This window comes from Temnothorax nylanderi, unplaced genomic scaffold (assembly GCF_030848795.1).
Source record: "Temnothorax nylanderi isolate EJ_2023f unplaced genomic scaffold, tnyl_v1.0 TNYL_tig0046_pilon, whole genome shotgun sequence".
Classification (NCBI taxonomy): Eukaryota; Metazoa; Arthropoda; class Insecta; order Hymenoptera; family Formicidae; genus Temnothorax; species Temnothorax nylanderi.
Genome location: NW_027249108.1, coordinates 1119512 through 1140594, shown reverse-complemented (window position 1 = coordinate 1140594; position 21083 = coordinate 1119512). Strand labels below are relative to the sequence as shown.

The 21083-nt window shown below is 50.0% G+C and overlaps 1 protein-coding gene across 2 annotated transcripts; it reads right to left on the bottom strand.

The window, feature by feature from the left end:
* Positions 1-891: 891 nt before the first annotated feature.
* Positions 892-19668, bottom strand: Toc (toucan). 2 transcript variants are annotated; one of them, XM_071705445.1, is made up of 11 exons: positions 19089-19665; positions 13829-14033; positions 13628-13736; positions 12678-13536; positions 12080-12513; positions 11799-11908; positions 8749-8871; positions 7282-7377; positions 4873-5048; positions 4565-4760; positions 892-3563 (listed from the first exon to the last, which is right to left on the bottom strand). In XM_071705445.1, the coding sequence occupies exons 1-11, from the start codon at positions 19566-19568 to the stop codon at positions 2347-2349; spliced, it is 4005 nt and encodes a 1334-aa protein (XP_071561546.1). In that variant the 5' UTR covers positions 19569-19665; the 3' UTR covers positions 892-2346. The 2 variants fall into 2 exon arrangements, with proteins under 2 accessions (XP_071561546.1, XP_071561547.1); XM_071705446.1 differs by lacking the exon at positions 8749-8871 and having other exon boundaries at positions 19089-19668.
* Positions 19669-21083: the final 1415 nt, after the last annotated feature.

Sequence of the window (21083 nt, the reverse complement as noted above, 5' to 3'; positions counted from 1 at the left end):
AGACAATCTTATCTTAGAAACCGCACACGCGTTTACGAAAAAACCGGACGCGATATTGAGAAATTGCACGCTATTTTGAAAAAATCGCACGCAATTGAAAAAAAACGCACGCGTTGAAGAAATCGCACGCGATTTAAAAAACCGCATGTTTCGCAACTCGCTGCGGTTTCGAAAGAACCGAACGTGGTTTGCAAAAAACCGCATGCGGTTTGCAAAATCCTACTGCGGTTTCGAAAAGACCGGACGCAGTTTCGAAGAAACCGCAACAGGATTTTGCTAACCGCGTGAATAAAGTAGAAAATCGGATTGTAAATTCCGGAATAGATGCGATTTCGACAAACCCGTGCAGCGTCGCCGCAACAAAGACTTTAAACTCGTCTTGATTCCAAAGTGGACATTACATTAGCGTAATCTCCATATTTACGTTATTTATTCGTAATAACAAAAACTGAAATTGTACAGGCGCGATATCTTTGCTTTAAGCGTCGCGGGAAAAAAAAATGAGGTGATGCGTGCGACTTGCATAACAAAACGCTTTATTAATCTTCAAACAAAAAGGACATCACAGTGGTATATAATCTAATTAATGATTTCAACAGTCTAATCGCGTTTCTCCTTCAACTTGCGCGAGTTAATTTATGTAAATCAAGCAATCGCATCGCAATTCAAAACTCATTCTGTTCATTATAAAAAACACAAAAATGTCACGCGTAAGTTCTCATGATTTTCTGCCGATCGATCTCAACTCAATAACGATACATATTCTTACCAAAATATTTCGAATGCGGCTGAAATTGGGATCAATTAATAAAGTCGAGTCGAGCCGAAGTACGAACTCCCGGACTCGTTAGCTAATCGTAGCGATGAGGACAAACGGAAAATCTCCCCAGATTGCTCTACAATTTAGATGATACTTATTTATTCGAGAAGTATATAATACATCGATCTTATCAGCACACATGAGAAAAGAAAACATACTTTCTCGGTGAGTAATACTTGGCTTCCGTGTGTCGGGCGCGCGATGCTCTCTCCCTCATTTATAATCTAAACTACCCACTCATCTATTGGAACGGACTGTGAAATTAACGCTCTTGTCGGAACGTGCTACAAGTTTGTCGCTAAATGGTTATCACTGCTCTTTCTGCTGCATCTACCAGGTAGATCATCCGCGAATTCGGTTGTTCCGCTGCGCGCGAAGGCGCGCTACAAGATAAACGTCGCGCAGGCGAAGAGTTTCCGGCAGTCAGATTTTTTTTCCTTTCTCTCGAGAACGCAACAAACGGAAAACGCAAGAGACGACGCGCATCATCTGTAAAGTAATCGACTTACAAGTACGAAATCGGCATGATCGCGAGGAACGAGGAATATTTTTCTTTTGTCATGCTCTTATATATATTTATATATTTTATCTCCGCAAATACTACGTGGTCTCTGTACCAAAAACGAAAAGAAAAATAGGTGACGCTTATAAAACGTACTCACGTAATTATAAAAGTGTCCAGAGACAGTCGGATATCCGGTAAAATTCTCGGAAAAATCCGCAATAAAAGCCTGTCAGCCAGAACGACATTGAACTTCCCTTTTTCAATGTCCGTCAAAATTCAAAAAGAAAAAAAAAGCCGCAAATGAAAACGAAAATGGAGAATTTTCTTGCGTGACTCTGCACGTCGTGAACTTCGTAGGCGAAAGATTGCCCGGAAGAAAGGCACGGCTGCCTTGATTACAGCAAACGAAGCAGTTTCGTTGTATGCATTATCGGAAAATCATTACGTAATGGATTTCGAAGATCCTAATCTTAAATCCACGCTGCCTTAAATCGCAATGCAAAAATCGTGTGTGTGTGTGTGTGTGTGTGTCGGGGAAGATGAAACGTCCTCGTAAATTGAGAAAACCACGGAAACAATCGTACTAGTCTAATTTATACAGTCGTAACATTAAAATACATCGTGGAATTCATCTCTTAAACATCTCACTAACTTACAACGTTATACTCCGGAGTCGCGTGAATCGTTTGAATCGCGCGGCACGTTTGCTTAAAATGTAAACGCCACTCCTCTCTCGCTCGAAACCTCGGCCGGATGTGTATCGGTTGGAGAAGGAAAAATAAAAGAGGCGCGGTGCCGGCGTTACACAATAACGAAACGTAAAACGTATCTGCAAACAGACGAAGGGGGAATGATCAACGAAGGTCCGCAATGAATGCACGTCGAGGAACGACTCCACTGTGTAGGCAAGAGAACAGAGACAGCGGCCGTACGATAACTCGCGATTCGAAAAACAGCATTGTTACGCGGGCGAAGGAACGCGTAGACAAGTAATAGCAGGCCGCGATGGTTCGCTCGAGTGTTACTTGACCGGTTTGCCCCAAGCAAACTGTATTCCCAGCCGAGGGATATCGCTACCGGTGGACGACTCGTCCTCGCTGCTGGACGCCGACGTTTCCTCGGAGATCATCGCTTCCCCGCCAGCCTCCTGGGGTCTCTGACCGCCGCCGACGTTACAATCATCCGCCGCCGCCACCGCCGCCGCTGCAGCGGCCGCCACCGCGGCGGCCACTGCGGAATTGACGGCCGGCGCCGTAGACGACGTGGAAGACGATGAAGAGGATGACGAGGAAGGCGACGATTGCTCTTTCCTAGGACGTCGCCGCGAGACCGGCGTCGAGCTAAACGAAGGCGACCACGCGGCCGCTTCCTCCGCCGCCGCGGTCCGCACCGAATCGCACGTGGTGGAGATGCTCTTTGATCTCGCTCTGGTATCCATGGCAGGCCTAGCGTTCGGCGTCAGCCTGAGCGATCCTTGCCTAGAAACTGTCGTCACTCCCTCAGAGGACCTGGCTACTTTCGGCAATGTGCTAAGCGAGTCGGATGTCCCCTTCGACAGATCGTCGATTTCCAGCGTCCAAGAGACGGAGGCGCCCTTCTCGACCATGAATTTCATCATCGACGACGAGTGAGCGCCGTTCTTGTCGAGCGGATAACTGTGTTCCATCTGTTCCGAACCCGCGGATCGACTTAACCGTGGATTCAGCTGATTCGCAAGAACACTCACCCAATCGTTCTTATTTCGCAGCTTCCACTGTAGCTCCTCGTTCCGCTGCGACAGGCGCTTGTTGTGTTTCGATACTTGGTGAATCGATTCGTGAAGCATCTCGTTCTCGTGCGAGATCTGCCGTTCGAAGGATTCCTTCCGTTGGAGCTGAGCCTTCAGGTCCTCGCATCTGGCCTCCGCCATATCGAGCCGCATCTGCAAGGCGTCCTTCTGCTCGATGTCGCGCCTGTAACTGTCCAGCTCTGATCGAAGGGCCGCGTTCTCCTGACTCTTCAGCTCGAGCACGGATCTCAGTGACTCGATCTCCGCCATCAGTGCGGCACCCTGATCGTGAACCACGGATCTTCTCATCTCCTCTTTACGAGTCAGCTCGTTGATCTGCTCGGCGCGCAATTTCGCAATTGTCGCGCGATGCTCCCTTGTAACTTCGTCCAGTCTAACGTCGTACTTGTGCCTTTCCTCGTTCACAGTTTCGACGAGCGAGGCAACCTGTTTCGTCCTGTGAGCCTCCACTGAAAACCGGAATGTTAACTTGAATTTTTTTCACTTTCACACAGACGGCAAATCGCTATAATAATCTTAATCATCGTACTTCATGTGGAAATTTTAAATGCTTTTATATCGTTTATGTACACATTAGCAAGTAATTTATTCTAATATAGTCAACTTTTTTCACTTTTTGCCAGCATTTATTTAAGTGTGTACTAATGTGTGACTTCGTCATGCTTTATGTTATCTGTACATATTTTTTATTTATTTACATATTTTTACTTTTACTTTCTTATTCTCTTTTTTTATTTTTAATTTGTGTATTTATTTTATATCTCTTATTTTTTTTAAATCTGCTAATGTTTATTTAATGCAATGTGCATTAAAAGAGAATTTTCCTCTGAATAAATAAATAATAAAAAAATAATAAATAACAATTTCACCTTTCAATATGTGATTCTAATTTTATAATTTAATATAAATATATTTCATTGCAATGTATTGGTCCTGCGTTGAAAAGCAAAAGTATGTTTAGCTTTGTAGCTAAACGGACAGCACGCATTGAATCTATAATTAGTGGCTATCGAAACGTCGAACGTTACGTGAGAACTAAATTAAGAACTAAATCCTTCGGCGTAGAGTTCAAAATATCTTCTAGCAAGAAAAGAAAAGGGCGAGGGGCACTTTATTAGGATTAATCGCAAAGATTCGAGTTGCGCGTAGGCACTGGCTGAATCGTTCACTTTAATTAATAATTGTTCCACTTCGTGACGTGTCGTGCAACGACATTAGGACGATTACGCTCGTTACCACGTGAACAACATGGAGAATAATATCAGCTGGATCCGACGCTTTATGTCTGCTGAACAATACGGTTCCTCATTTATTTTGCGGAGCACACGCCGCGACGAGCTCGGAAATCTTTTTTTCATTCGCAAAGTGCGTCATCGCGAGTTTTCGACTGTGTGTATATATACAGCTCCCGAGATTCGAAGAAAATAAACATATATTATATAAGACTTACACTTGTCGCGAAGCTGGTCCAGAGCTTTACGGTGGTCCTCCCTCTCCACCTCGAGTCTCTCCTCCATGCTGACACATCTCGCGCGCAAAACGTCGATCTCCGAAAGCAGGGCCGATCGCTCATTCTTCATCTCCTCGCAATCGGCCTTCAGCTTCTCGAAATCCTTCTTCAGTTTAGGAGTGGCAAACGCATCGAGCTGAAAGACACGTGATACCGTTATACCGTGTCGATTCGCACAGATCTCCCTCTTTTTTTTACGTTAAGTAGTAAGGCAAACAGTGGCAGAAGATAAAAAAAAATACGCATACCTCGAATGCCAAGTAACGCACGCTCACCGCGAGCGCCTGTGCGGCCCGTTCCGCTTGCTCCACGCGGAACTCCACGTAGGGCACGGTGGTCTGCGCGGCCTGATCTCGCGTCTCCGGCGACGTCCTCGCCGTTACCGTGTAGGTGGTGTTGTGGTGAGCCTCCTTCGACTCACGATCTGCAATCAGCGTCGTCATGGAGCGTACATCAGTCGATGCCGGTTATACCCGAAAATCGCGACGCAAGAGCACGGGTCAGGGATTGACCCACCCGTTTCTCGCCGTATCAATGAATCGACCCACGTGCCGCCAATCTACATAAGTATCTTGATCGCACGTAATATACGTGGACACCGCGCGCTGTCCTTTATTACCCCTCCACCGTTCGCAACCACTCGAATTATCGCGGGGAAGTCGACGTGGTAAAAAAAACGACGAAGGTAATAAATCGTTTGACACTGTCAAAAGTTCTTAAACACAGGCAACGTCCCGCGTGTCGAAGAAAGTTCGGCAGGAAAGTTCGACGGGAAGAACGAACTTGGAAAGTCAAGGCACTCGTTCCATCTCCGTCGAGCTCGATCGGTGTCAACTCTGCGTCATCTTGACACATGACACACACGTACACATGGGAAAGTCAGAACTCATTGAACGAACGAAACAACCGTCCAGCCATGTCTAAGCGGTAGCTTTCCCGCGTTTACGTCGCATTTTGATTTACGAAACTTCACGCGAAGCGAACTTCTTGCCCTCTTTCTTTTCCAAGAGCCGTAGCGTGCGATTATTATTGTTCAAGTTCGCCGCTCAATGAAGGTACATCGGGTTAAGGTCAACCCGTTACGACGCGCAGTTCCAGTTGCGAAACTGCCAAAAGACTCGGCGACTCTGTCGCGGCCAAGAAAATTCGCTTCCTCTCTTCTGGCACCTGCTGTCCCCACCGTCACACACGTCATCCGTCAGAAAAACTCAAGTATTTTGGGAACGGATCTACGTCGGGACACTTATCCGCGACGCGCGCAAGAAATACGCGACGTAAACAGAATCGTACACGTCGGTTCAACGATTATCCTTAACGGTCGATTCTACGATGAACGCGCCATTCAAACGGGACGTTTCACGTCGGCCACCTTCCGCGGCGGGAACGGTCGGTCTGCTGACCGGGCTTATCGATACTAATCAGGATCGTCATTCGTAACAATCTGCTGGCCGAGTTCGCGCTTCGACTGAATTAGCACGAGCCACGGGCCACCTCGGAGAGCTATATGCCTCCCACCCCACGTCCAATTCGCCTTGCCGTCTTCCTAAACACTCTCCTACCGCGCAAGGTGGAACCGCCAGGACGTGCCGAAGACGATGATGGACCATCCTCTCGCGGCGAGTCCTTTTCGGCGAGAGATACGTCTTTTCCCGAGCGATTCCGCCTCGAAGAAAACTTGGTCGGGTCTCTAAAGCGTACTGGTCGCTCAGCAAAGTTCTCCGTAACGATCGTGTACTTCCGGTCGTTCCCTGGATGCCAAAACAGCCGAGTGACTCGAGTTCTCCGATTTGGAATCGACCGCCCGTAGATGGAAGAAGCGCGCGTGTTCGCGCTTACTTGCGGTCGTCGAGCATCGCGAATCGCGACGGTCGACGGTCGTATATAATGTCCCTTGTGTTCAGGACATACCTCGATGAATGTCGAAATGCGAGAGCGACGAGCGCGATCGATTATCCGCGAAACAACGCGTCCTTTCAGGCTCCTATCACGTTCTATCGCGGGAGCTAAACGCGCAGAAAATGCTGCTTTCGCCATTCCGTTACTATTTAGGACGTACGGCCGGTTCTCGACGGCGATCTTTCTCTCTCGTCCTCTTTCTAATCCAGGTGATAGACCAGGTCAGAGTGATTCTTTTTTTTTAGAAGATTTAGAAGAAAGAAAAGCATCGGAGGCGCCGGGTAAACAGGTTGACTTTTAGCGCTCGGGACTACCTATTGGGTGAAAGCCGTGACTTTCTTCGAAACGCGGAGGGACACGCGTGTATGCGCATTACAATACGCGTAGCGAGGACACCGCGACACGTTCGGACGCACGGGCGAGCGCGTGCGATGCGTTTTACTGCACCGGGCGAATTAATGCGCTTGACCGTGCGCGCGCACGCGTGTGTGCGTACGCGAAACGTACGTGTGTCGCAGAATAAACGTGGGAACTTTTTTAGAAACCGGCTGCCATTAAGTGGCACGGCAAATGGATTGGAAAGCACGAACGCGCGAACGTGAATTCTCACTTTATTTTGTCTTTTTTTTGCAAAACGACGAGTTTGACCGTCGCTCGCAAAATGACAAGGTCTTAACGGCTCGTGCGTCGTGTGTCACGGTGAAACTCGTCGCCGAAAGAGAGGATATCCGTCACCCAGATCCGGTAAAGTCAAAACGTACCTTTTATCGACGCCACGGAGGATTTCTGTTTCACTGTGGCGTTGGCCGCTAATCTCCTTGTTATCGCTGGCTTTCGCGCCGACGGTGGGCTCTTCTCTGTAAAGAGAATGTGTTGCGTTAACGAGAGCATGTTAAACACTAAACGGCAGCAGCACTCGCGTCCGCGTACCGGCGAGCGTGCCCGGGTACCGTACGGCGAGAACCGTTTTATCGTCCGCACGAGAATGAAGTTCAAGTATAAAGTTTATTCCATCCGAGGTCTTTTTCCTCGCGTATTATTATTGTATTTTGCCGCGCGAGACAAACTTGGATTGTTATTATTGTCAACATAGCGCAGGTGATAAAGTTATTAAAGGGCGGTTTTGACCAAACTATGATCAATCAATGATTAATTCAATCAGCAGAATCGTTAGTTACGAAATTTATAACTGTATAATAATTCGTTGTCCCTAATCTAATTTTTTCACATGTTAAATAACAAAAATTTAATAATTCCATCCACGTAAACAAAGGTGTTATTTAACCCTTAAATGCCACACCTCTCAAGAATCTCGTAAATGACACATGGGGTCTAAAAGACCCCAGCATAAAAAATGTCTCCTTACTTATTGATTTTTTGATATTTAGTTATGAAAATTATTTTCAATGTTGTTCAAGGCTTAGAAAAGAGAATAAAATGCTTATATTGTTAAAATTTCAATTTCAACATAGTATAAAAAATTAAGATCGCCAACAGTTAAAATATTGGCTCCAAAATCAAAAAAATAAAAAATAAATAAATATGAGCTCCATTTTTGGCGGGAACATTTGAAAATATATCATTGTAAAGGGTCTGGGGTCCGCTGGACCCCGGGTGGCATTTAAGGGTTAATAATTAAAAAAAGTTAATCGTTAATTAAATTTGGTCGAAGTCTCGTCCTCATTGTTAACCCTAATCCGCGCGAAAGGATGGCCCTGAAACGTCGACGTGAATATTCATCGCGACTCTCGTCAAGCGGCAGACCTTTCGGAGGATTTCTCCTGGTCTTTGCCGTGCCTTGGGGGGGAAAGTAGCAAGGTGAAAAGCCACGATTGGACTCTTGTTAAACGTAGCGGTAACGATGATTGCGGGCGCCTTCCTGTCGACCGAATAGGAGGAAAAAGGCCCTAGGAGAGAAATTTTCGAAAATATTCCAGTACGTGCTACTTATCCGACTGTAACGCGTCGTTTCGTGATTCGCGAACCGGTAAACGTAGTCGGCCGAGTCCCGGAGAGACGCTTTTTCTCTCTCTCTCTCTCCTTTCATCATCGCTCGTCACGGCAGCGGTGCCCCAGCCGGAAATACGCCACGATGCTCCCGTTCCTCGCCGCGTTCTGCCGTTCTCCCCTCCGCACCTGATTATCATACCGTACCCACACGCACGCGTACCCACACACGGCGTAGTTACCTAATAATCTCGAATGACAGGACGGAGTTGTATATTTACCGAGCTCCACCGTCGCCACGTCGATGCAGTTCTTCTTCGCGTCGAAACTATTTACGCGGACCTGACTGGCGTGGCCGTTCGAGACGAATCTCCGGGGCGGGTTCGCGGACGTCGGTGATCTCTCTGAAAAACAAATAACGAGAACATTCACGACGTGAAACATCGTGCGCCGGAAATCCACGCCGGAATCTCAGAAAGAATAAACACATTAATAACAAATTAATAATATCCATCGGGAAACGGGATCGAGCGATTATAGACTGAAGACGGTTTGAGGAGAACAGCAGGCGATCGTCTATAATATAGTCTATACTGCCTACAGAGCCGATTCTATCGCGACGCACACCGGAAGGATCACCGTTACGCGATCGCCAAATCAAAACCCCTTTCCACCCATTCTACCTCGTTTGAAGCTGCCGAGACGCATCCTCGTCGAGTCCCGGGTGAAGTCCGACCTCCTCGGGAGGGTCCTGTCCTTCGATCCTTGCTGACCCATCTTCTTCAGTCACCTCCGCGTTCACCGTCTACCCATTAGAATCCGTAAGCGGGGTCGACCGTGATCCCCGTCGACGGCGGCGCGACTGGCCCCGCGCGTGCCACCTTCATCCTGCCGCGCGTCGTGTGAGTCGTGTCTCGACTCTCGGCGTCTCGGAGCCGAGCGTGAGAATCACTCGATGTTACGTGTGTATGCCGTCGCGTCGACGTCGTTCATCAGCATATACAACGGTATACAACGGGCATCTTCCGCCTTTCGGTGTGCCGCGGTCGCCGCCGCTCCGGTCTGGCGGCCCGATGCCGATCGATCGCGCGACTCGCGACGCCGTTCTCCTTCGTCACGCGAGAGAGCCGCCGCCGCCGCCGCCGCCGCCGATTATGTTGTGTAGAGCTGATTGTGTATCGCGGTATCCCGTCTCCGGACACCCGACACCGATCGCCGGGCACCGTATCGGCGCGCGCGCGGCGCTGTTATGTCACACGTGGCGATCACGCGTCGTCCTACGCGCGCATACCGTGCTTAATACCTTCGGGCATAATATCCCGGTGAATTCCACCGCTACTTGGACGTACGGTACGAAGTCGATTTTCCTTCCCGCTCGGTTAAAGGGCCGAGTTTCGCGCGCGATCTCAGCGTGGGCTCTCAGCGGCCGCCGATTCCGACGGGGATTGCGTAAGACCGCGCGGGGCGGAGGATCGAGGGACCGGTAGTCGCGCACCGACAGTCGTCGACCTTGGCAACGCACGTGGTCGTCGTCGCTCGGCCGGGTACACCTGCTGCTGCCGCTGACGAGGGTGGGGATGGAAGGGCGGGCGAAGAAGGGTGCCGGGCATCCTCGCCGAGCGACGGAGGTGCGCGACGGGGCATAGTTTTGCGAAGGTGCAAAGAAAGCACAACGAAAAGGGTCCCGCGGTGGCCGGAAATAACGCCGCGAGAATGGCGTTGACCCGTGCTAGGCCGTGCAGCTGTCGACCGGTCGACGCGGTTGCCGTTAAGGCGGATAACGCCGGACCCGGGTGCGGGTTACCTTTTGCACAGGCACCTCTCGCGCCGCTCGCGCGCGTTACCGCTCGCGGAATCGACGCGACATGATCGGCTCCGGTCCCGTGTAACGGGGACGTCGAATCCCGGTGCGACAGGTGGGGGATGAGTTCGATCGTCCGCCGCAGGATGGTGGATCAGATTTTAGATCGAATTAGATTTTTTTTGCATAAACACCTGCCCATCAGGTTTTCACACACGCACAATTCGCACGCGCGCGAGCGGAGAGAAGGGCGAGAAGAACGCAGCGGGGAAATAGGTCAGGGCAGAGGCGAGGCTTCGGAAAGGTTCCTGTTCTCGCGCACAACCGCCGTCGTCGAGGAACGATAGCGACCGAAGCGAAATCGTAGTCACCGGTCGAAGGTGTCACCGCGGATTCGAAAGGAGAGAACGAGAGTCAAGTCGGTTTCCCGGGCCACCGCCTGGATATACCGAGCGCACTTCGGTAACTCGTTCGCTAACGAGACATCGGCTGTCAGCGGCTGTCCCTTCTCACTCACTCACTCGCTCGCTCGCTCGCTCTCTTTCTCTTTCTCGCCCGCGTATGGGTTCCTCACGCACCGCCACGCACTATCCGGTGACCCGATTTTGCGTGCGCGAGAGCGAGGAACGATAGGTGCGCGTCTCGCGAGAGAAGGACGACGATAGACGGCTAATGCATCCAAGACACACATGCGCGTATATATATCACGTGTGTACGTGCACTGTCTATATGTGTACACACGTGCACACAACACCGTACGACCTAGCACGAGACCCGCCGAGGACTGCCGACCGGATGGTGGATCGGGTGGATGGTGGATGTTGGATGCGACGAAGCTGCGCGATGCGCGCCGGCTCGACGCAGCTTCCTCTTACTCTACAATGGAAGCAAAATGACGCCTCGTGCTCTCCCCATTGGCGCCGGCAAAAGGGGCAATAAAGTTCCTCGACATCCTCGACGGCCCGAGCTTTTACTCTCGGGTCGATAAGGAGACCTCGCCTTTCTCTCCGGTAGGTAAGCGGAACGTGAAGGACTCAGAGATCTCTCCTCTCACGCGTATCCTTCTCGCCGAGATAAAATACTGATCCTTACACTTCGAGGTAACTCCGTTTTCCGAATTAGTTCAAATATCCCGCGAGATCACGTTGCTTAATTCGTTGTTTGCGATAAGTCCAACGCGAGACTAACAATAAGTCGGCCTGGTCAATTTCGCATTTTTGATTTGTTTTGTCTGGCTTTAATTGCGAAGAGATTAATATGTGTGTGTGTGTGTGTTAAGATTATCCAATAGCCGACAAAAAATATTCCTAAAGTTTATACAACATAGCGTTGTATTTATTTTCCCGAGTAAACAAATAGAGTTTGTACTAACAATACGATAAGTCACATGCGAGAAAACCTCACGTATCTTGCGTATTAATTTATGTTTAAAAAGTCATTCAGTAAATATAATTTTAATCAAGTCTTCACCTATGTGACCTAGCATATTCTTTCAAACTCTTCAAATATGTGGACACGGATGCTACTTACTTGGCAGGTCCTTACTTGGGCCACTACTGAGGTCGCTCATGGAACTGCGAACAGAACTTCTAGCCGTTTCCTGCATCGGAGATTTCATTTCTTGCCAGCCACGCATCCTCCTAAAATTTAATAGTATTTCCAACATAATTTATGATGCAAAAAAATGCAAATCTAGATCGATGGATCGGCAAAGTTATTTTTGTATCAAAAAATATTTCGCGCGCGTTGATAAAAATAATATTTACTTATTTATTATATTGAGCTTTATTTAGGGCTTTATTTAGGCTTACCGTTTATCCTTATTGTTGTTGTTATTCGCATCGCCGGCTTTCTTCGACGTTGGCCTCGCGGAAGGTGATAAAGTGAGATTCTGCAATACTCTCGATTTTACTTCTTTCCTAACTGATCTCGTTCTCTGCTCATTTTTACCAGCCTCTATCTTATTCATCACAGCGTCCCAGCGCCCGCCTTTTCTAGTTGATCTCTGAGAGCGTCTCGCCTCTTTTTCCGCATCATCTTTCGGAGATGACTCGATCATCGCCTTGATCTTCGAGACGACGTTTCTCTTTGGCATTTTATATTTTTTCAAAGGCACCGTATCGGCCTTGCTTTGTGATTTGGGCCTGATGTTTTCATTTTTCTCAATTTTTTCGATCACTGTGACTTCGACAGAGGCCGTTGTGTCGTTCACGTTGCTCGTTTCATCCGATGCCTTTGCGGGACTCTACACAAACAAATATTTTACCTACAATCGGTGAAATTCTAAATAAACCAAAGAGTAGTTCAATCCGCCAGTGATTATAAACAAAAATACGTCATTTGATTCGGCAAACGCAAATTCTAAATATTCTAAATATTCTTTCAAGCCTAGCTTTCACGTTAATGTACCTGTAAGTAATTCATGATAACGTTCGCCGCGATAGGTGAAGGTTGACTCCTCTGAGAGAGCTCGGTATCTCCGGTATCGGGGGTATGGTCGTCGTTCTCTTCCGGCGCCTGTTCACCAGGTGCTTGTAGCTTGTCCAAGTCTGAATAAATCCCGCTCGAGTCCATCTCTTCTCCGGTGAAGCTGGGGCATACGCGTTCACCCGGTGCGCAGAACAGCGTGCCGTCGATCACCTGCGCTTTCCTGTCGCCCCGCACGATCTCCTCGTGCGCGTCCGCGTCGCTCTCGGTGAAGAAGTCCGAGTCGGTCATCGGATCTTGACGACAGGGCGCAGGAAGATTGACCGGCGGCACTGCCATGGATGGTGGATCCGCGCCGCGGCTGGCCGGTCTCGAGTTCTCGCCGTCTCCCTGGTAGCCCGCTTCGAGACTAGTGATACTCGTGACCGACGTGACGAAGCTCACCGGCACGGCGTTACCTCTGATTGGCTCCACGGGTTTAGGATCGAGCGGTAATTCTTCCGGCGATGGGGTTCTCTCGGTACAGCCCTCCTCCGCGGGTTCCACGTCCACCAGCGGCCTCGTCGAGGCAGACGCTCGGGTCAATGCCAATTTCGAGCCGGCCGATCCGGTGAGATTCTCACAGGATGGTGTCCTGGAGCATTCCAACGCCACCGTGAAGTCGGTCATCTGGTCCGGTGTCAATATACCAAGACTTTCGTCGTGTTCGAAGGAATTCTGTTTGTTCAGCATCAAATAATGCGGCGCTGCGCTCGCATCGTTGTAATTGCCCAGGCCCGATTCTACGAGACAATTGTCACCGACATCCTCGATCATGCTCAACTGAGAATCTTCAAGTAGCCTATTATAACGAAAGAATATACAACATGAAGCACCGATGAGTCCCGCAATAAAATCACAATTGCAGCTTGAAACGCGTGTACGACTCATACCTGAATAGACTGCTTTTCTCCTCGCTGAGATGTACCAGTTGTTGCACATCATTCTTGTCGATGTCCCACACGGGTGATATCGAGAATGTCTGATCTGCCGCCGAATCGGCTGAAACACGGGATTGCGTTTCGCACACGTTAGCGCCACGCATTAACATACTTTCATAATCGGGCATTAATTAATTATAAATGCGGAATTACTTTTGATGTTGGGCGAAGACGTTGAGAATCCCGAGAACTCCCGCGGAGTGGGGGACTCGTCCTCGTTGTTAAACTGAAAGCATCCCGAGAAGATCGTTGATCGGCGACTTCCCGTCAGGAGCCTCGACGCCTCGAGTACTCTCGATTTCGGGAAGAACGACGGTCGTGCTGCCCGTGGAACAGGTATCCGACTCTCCCCTACGTTCTGCGAACAAAAAAGAACGCGAATGAGATATGAGCGCGCGATTTCTCGAGTCACGCAAACATTATTCTGGTAGAATGATAAAAAAAAAAGTTTCTCCCTAGTTACAATCAATTACCGCTTAATTACCCGAGTAGTAGTTTTGTATATATATGTATATATATAATATATTTTTTTATTTCTCAAAGTCAAGTCCGATTTGACGAGAGCGCAAGGTGGAGTCCGTTGCCCTTGGCCTACCTCCAAATAATAGCTCCACCCCTCGAGAGATGAATCAGAAATACTTCTGTCAGTTGGTTAATTTAATTTTAGTTCGTGACGTCTCTCTCTCTCTCTCTCTCGTGCCTCTTAAACGCTAGCAACCGCGATTTCGTACGGTTCCAATTCTTTTCGCCACGTAACAGACATACGTAACGCCGAGTCGACGACGAGCACGACGAGACAATTACGCCTAATTACCGAGCTCGTTTTCCTTTCCACGCGAGAGGCGCGTGGTGTATTAATGTCGCCGCCATAAATGCTCAATAACTCAGCGCGACGGATCGCGGAGTTGTTTTTCTTTCTCCTCCGGTGATGCGAAGTGTACCGTCGGAACGAGGCAGAACTGTGCTAGCGTGTCTACGAATAATAGCAGATATATCGCCGATAGCTCTCCCCGATCCGAGAAACGGGACAGCACGTAAAACCGACGAGTGCGTGGCGTTCGCGTGAGTTCACCGACGATAGAACACGATAGAACGCCCGCGAGCGTGTGTGCGGGGGCTGAGAACTAGGTTACTGCGAACCGCTACACACGGGTCGCGCCTCCCGACCGTAAACCTATTGCCGAACCGCCCCGAAGATAACGCAATGTCCAAAATCGGGACGTAAGACGTCTTAAATACGTCATTAAAACGTCATAAGACGTCTCGGAAACATCTTAAGAGTCGTCTTACGTTCCGATTTTGGACATTGCGTTATCCGGGCGAGGCGTATTAGAATTTTCCGAACTGATTGTCGTCGCGCCGCGACTGATACTCATTACTCGCAGAGACAACGCACGGATAAATGACAGCGGTAACAGCTCCGCTCGTCGCGGACGGCGCGGCGGCGTCGTCGGGTAATCTGTCCAATTTATCTAAGGTAATCAGGCCAATTTATCTAGAGGCGCGCGCAAAAGTGTAAACAACGAGCGCGCGGCAGCGCGGAAATATATATTTTTCGAAAGATACCAGCACGGGGGGTACCCGACGCGAAGGATACGCGCGAGCGTGACATTTTCTCCGCGTCCGTCGCGTCTACGCCGCGCCGCACGCGAAGCGGTAATGTAATGGGTCAGCAATCATCACGGCCACACGCCGGTTTTCCTGCCTCTTGCCGCCTTTCACATCCTTAGATTTTACTCCGTCGTTGTCGAAATCCATCTTCCCGCGCGGGCACGCGTCTAGGTATGCGGACGCCGGGTGACGACGTGTCGTCGCGGCGGTCATAAAATGCCAAGGCGAGGAGAAAAAAAGCGGCGAGTCAGCGACGTAGTAAGACGCTCGCGCGGTCACCGCGAGAAAAGGGAGAGCGGGCGAGTTCGCGAATTAACGCCGCGCGGACACCGTGTTTTTGGAGCGCTCACCCGGACACTCTGGGACCTGGGACTTTTGAGTCCAAAGGGTTTCCGAAAGCGTTTATGTGTTACAAAAAATCTATAAAAAAATTCACGTATTATCTGTAAGGTTTCAAAAAGTGATTTCTATACTTACATAAGCCGGAACTAAGGTTTTTTTTTAGGAAGGGGAGCCGACGCAAGCGTCCCGAGGGAATCATAAATGAAAAATCGACCGTGTCCGCGCAGCGTTGAGAAATCGCGAATGAAATTTGCATGCCGAGCAAAGAGAGGCCGCGCGGCTGGCAATATATAGTGGCAATGCAAAGCGGGTAGCGGGAGGTCGTATCGCGCGCGGATCTATCTCCGGAGCGTAATTCGCGCCAATTTGTGTCGACGCGTGTTGAGCAGTCATGGTTTGTTACTTTTCGAGAGAGGAGACGAGAGAGGAAACCCGCCCGCCTTTGCCGCAACGTGCGGGCGCGCAACCAAGTACGTCCGCGCCTCTCGGGATGAATTACAAGGCAAAGCCCAATTTTTACGGCGGTCATCAAGCTCGGTCTCCTTTATAAAATATAATTCCTCTCTCCTTTCGCGCCTAGAGGCAGGAAATCGCGGATAGAAAATACACGACCGCGCGCGCTACCTGGATATCTCTTATCCAGGTAGAAAAACCCCGAGACTGTATATTTTATTACAGAAATTCCCGTGCCGCAATTATCGACTTGTATGTCGCGCAATTAAGATAATGCGCGCGCGGCAGCGTGACTTGTAACGCACACTGCCATGGCGCTAGATCGGCGGCGTAGTTGCCGGCGCGGGCGTGCCGCGGTCAATTGATTATAATTCCAATGGAATACATTCCCGTTCGTCCGTGGTACGCGCTCGCGATCGTATCGCCGAGCCCGAGCGTTTTGCTACGATCCGACGCTGCCGCGACCCGAGGACGGACTGGAGAAGCGTTCCCTTTGTCTTTTTTTTTTTCCTTTCAAATTCATACTTTGCTGCACAGGTTGCACAGGTGATAAGCTCGGAGCTATGTACGTCCGTTTCCAGGATTGGCCGGGAATCACGTCTTCACACATTAGTCTTCGCTTATCGAACGTTACGTAAGCGGCGGAGTGTTCACCCGTTATCGGTGTCAGTGTCAACAATGAGTACTATAGTTTCATCATTGTCCGGTCGACGGAGGGAGAAATTTGCATCTTCGCACTTCGAACTGCACGAACGATAATCGGATTCAGCTAAAACTCAAATAAAAAACACTGAAATGTATAATCTTTCGAGATTGTACGCATTCTTTAGATAAGCTATCGCAGACGTTTTATTTTAACGTGCCGCGATTGTCCTCGCGATTGTCCGCGAGCTTAAAACCGACGAGCGTCGGTTACGAGACTGGCGACTTGCCCAGACTCTCTCGTACAGTGACACGCATTTATAAGCGCGCCTTGAGATCGTAATTAATTTCAATGGAACCCATTGACACGCACAGTCTTCCCCGAGACGAGATCGCTAAAGTATCTCGCCCGGCGTCACCGTCTCCCATTGACGAAACTCGCAACAAGTTACACCACGTACACCACGCGACGTTACGTCTCGAAGACGACGAAGGAGAAGAGGAAGAAAACATACCCCGTGTCGTTGGCATCTCCCGCGCGGCACTGACCGGGTCGCGGATCTTCCCAACTTCCCACAGTTCTCAACGGGCACGCGGCGCCGTGCCGAGTTTTTCCGCGGCGCGGGCGGTGGGAGGGGGTGGAAAAACGAGAAAGAGAGGCGAGGCGAGTGCAAAACAATCTCTCTCGCGCGCGCGGCGCGTGGAGCGTGGAGCTACGTTACGCGAGGCGTCGCGTCGGAGCGGAGGATCGATAGCGACTAACGACAGGCCGCGGCCGCGGATCGCGCGTCGCGGTCGACGCGGCGTGCACGACAATAAAACGTTCCGGATTCGCTTCGCGATCCCCGGCTACACCTGCCGCGTGCCACCACCGCCGCCAGGCCGCCAGGCTCGTAGCGAGCGATGACGGCGACGACGATTACTCTATCCTGCCGGAACACGGGCCGACATTCGCATTCACCAAGCCGTGAATCCGCGCGTCGCTCGTCCCCGGCCGAATGTGCACAATGTACTTATGTATGTGTGTGCACGAGCGACGCGACGTCGAATTATTATCATTATGCGAAGCGGGCCGGCTCGATCGGCTCGATACCGTCGCGTCGCGACTACGCGGCCGTAACTCGCTTTCAGGGATAGGTTCTCTCTCTCTCTCTGTCTCTCTCTCTCTCTGGGAATTCTGAGATTGCCCGATTGTTTTTTTTACCCCCCCGGTGCCCTTTCGCTCGAAAGAGAAGATTGGACGTCTCGCGAGATGCGTGCCTGTAGTATCGCGCGATATTGTGCTATAATGTAGGCGGTGCTATAGCTCAGTTTAGAGAAAGTCTCGGGAATCTTCTTTATGACCTTCCCACGCGTTAGCTGTGAAATTGACATAAACCGTGAGACACCTATAGTCGTCGGAGCGAGATTTTCTTGAAATTGACCCTTGGCTTAATTTAATAAAAATACAGTTTCGTCGATCATATATCCCTGGAGGGCTCGGCTAGCTCGTTATTCGGCAACGTCCGTCACGTTGGACCGTTGGAGGATTGTTAGCGCGCGTATTCTCGCGCGTGGTAAATGGAGCACTGGGAAATTCGCCAATGTCCGGATCATCTATCCGCGTCTGCGCCGTGGAACGTGCTCTAAATTATGTAAAAGTAGCATCGTACCCTCCGCGTTACGGCTCGTGCATGCGACCCCAGCTGTGAATATTATTTCGACCATGTTTTATCCGTCATTTTACCTTGTTTTCCTCCCGTCTCAAAAGCACGGAGACCTCGAATCACGCGGATGCGAAAACACGGAACATCGGCGACACTTGATGGAGATACGCGATACGCGGCCCGATCGCGCTGTAGAACTGAACGACCACCGTCGCACCGCGGCACCGTCGCGGTCGCACCGTCTCTCGCGAACGATCGTAACGAAAATCGCGATTCAAAAGCCGCAAAGTCACCTCGGCGCTGAAGCGAGCGCGCGATTCAGCGGGAAGACGCAAATACGAGCGGAGTAAACATTGTTCTCGTGTTATTCGCCTGTCGAGGGTATTATTTGTCCTACAGACAGATGATACCCGTCCTCTCTGCCCGGCTACGCGTTAATTCGAGCCGCGAGCTACGACGTCGTCATCAGGTTTTACAACTACCTCGCTCGCGACGACGTTTTCTCTTCCCAAGTCGCTTCGCGCATCAGAGCGGGTTACCGGGAAAACCTCTCGACAGGCGACAACAACATTCCAGATTCCGTTTACGTATCGGCGGGGGGGAAAGAGAGAAGGATATTGTGGACGCGCGGGTCGCGATGCCCTGCACTTTTCTTCCTCCCTCGCTCTCTATCTATCTATCTCTCTCTCTCATCCCCCTGCGTTTCCCGGGGGACTTACCTTGGCCATGTCGTGGGTGGAACTAGGACGTTTCGGCACTCGGCTGTCCTCCGTCGCTCCCGGACGCGCCGGATTCCTCGTCGGCCTCGTCGGCAAGTTGGGCAAGTGAGGCAAGTCCCGACGGGAGTGTCCCAAGTCGCATGCCCGTCGGCGCGTACCCGCACCCGCGCCCGCACCGCGCGTGACGCCCGCACCGGAGGCGGATAATCGCTGCTGCGCCGCTGAACCACCGTCGGGGACGCGCGGCGTAACGGTACTCCGCGCGGATAACGCGACGCCTCGCGTCGCGCCGACGTTCCCTCGCAAGCGCGACGACGCTGACGCTCTCGACGTCGGCGTCGCCGACGACGGTGTTATTGATCGACGCCGTGCGGAGGCGTCGCTGTCCGTCGCTGTATCGCGGCGCTGGGGCCGGGGGACGTTGGCGGCGGCGGCGGCGGCGGCGGCGGCGGGGGGTGGTAGCCGTCGTAGGATCGCCATCGCCGGCGAAATATTTTCGCGGACACCCTCGCGGCAGAGGGGAGGCTGGAGCGAAATCACGGGACCGAATTGAATTGACGCGTACTTCGTACGTCGCGACTGCTACGTTTCAATTGTTTCGTTGCCACTGAGCCGCCCTTCGTGCGTTCCTACTCTGATATATACCAGATATACCGAATCGCCATCAAAACACGGAGTGGCGCGCAAAAGCGTCTTATTGTCAACATATCGCCCCCTCCCTCCCTCCCTTCCTCTCTCTCTCTTTTTCAATAATAGCCCGCCCGATAGCGAGAGAAGACAAACGTAAACGTGTATACTCGCTGCGATAAGAAACTGTCTCGGGCCTTCAAAAGTAACGTATTCCTCACTAATTGTAGAACAACGAAGCGCCGTCGAATGTAGGGCGAAAAGTTTTAAAGCTAAGTACCCTCTTCCGCTCCGCAACCTTGGGACTGTACATACTTCCCCCTGAGTCACGAGCCTATACGATGTACACACGCGGAGCAAGATGATCGGAGGGATGATCGTGATTCATCATTACTGTACGCCGGCCGGTAGCTTTTCTCTATTTCTATATTTTATTTTCTGTATCGTATCCATTTATCTTGTTGTATATAGCTTAGCTTATAACGAGCGTTGATCTTTTAATCGATAAAAAGTATGTTGAACCGAGATTAAAGTTAATCTAAGTTGGTGGAGATGGACGTAACTCGACAGAATCAGCAAAGAATTGCTTGCAGCACGTACGCGTAATCGTCGCGAGTTACTCCGATTACGGTTACTCCGATGAAGGACACGTTAATCGATATCGACGATACATATTTCGTATTGTCCGCTCGATTTGACCACCGCGACGCCATCGCGCGGTGCAGCGCGAAAGTGAAATATGTGTTTTGTTTGAATCGCGCACTCGTCGGTAATGCCAATCCCCGTTTCATCTCTAATGGAAGTTATCAGGGAAAAGTTATGAATCCAAACAAGGAGCTCTTCTTCGGAGTTTCCCCGATGATTTTCACGATACTCGATACATCCGCGGACAATAATTTTCCTTGTCCCGGGAGGCGACAACTTTAACTACACCCCGGCTAACTTAATCGATGATTAATGTTGCCCACTTCTATCAATGCGGATTAACTTTAATCTCGGTTTAACTTACTTTCTTTTTCTAGTTCTAAGAAAAGGAGATAAAAGTATAACGTTATTCATCTTGACGTCTTGTTAAAATCTTAGCCTAGATATTCTAATCCTCTTTACTACAAATTAATCTTGACTTTATTAACCCTTTGACATTTAATTACACCGCTGAAGAAGATTAAGTATAGTCGAAACGTTCGATGTAATTAATATAATATACTATCTATGTGTGGTAATAATAAATTAGACTTTTTAAATCAACATGACCCTATTTTGGCCATTTATCTTATTATATATAGTTTATAACGAGAGAAAAAGGGCGAGGCGTCTCGAATGCTCACAGGAAATTATCTCGCTTAAACGAATGATTCGAGAGCACAT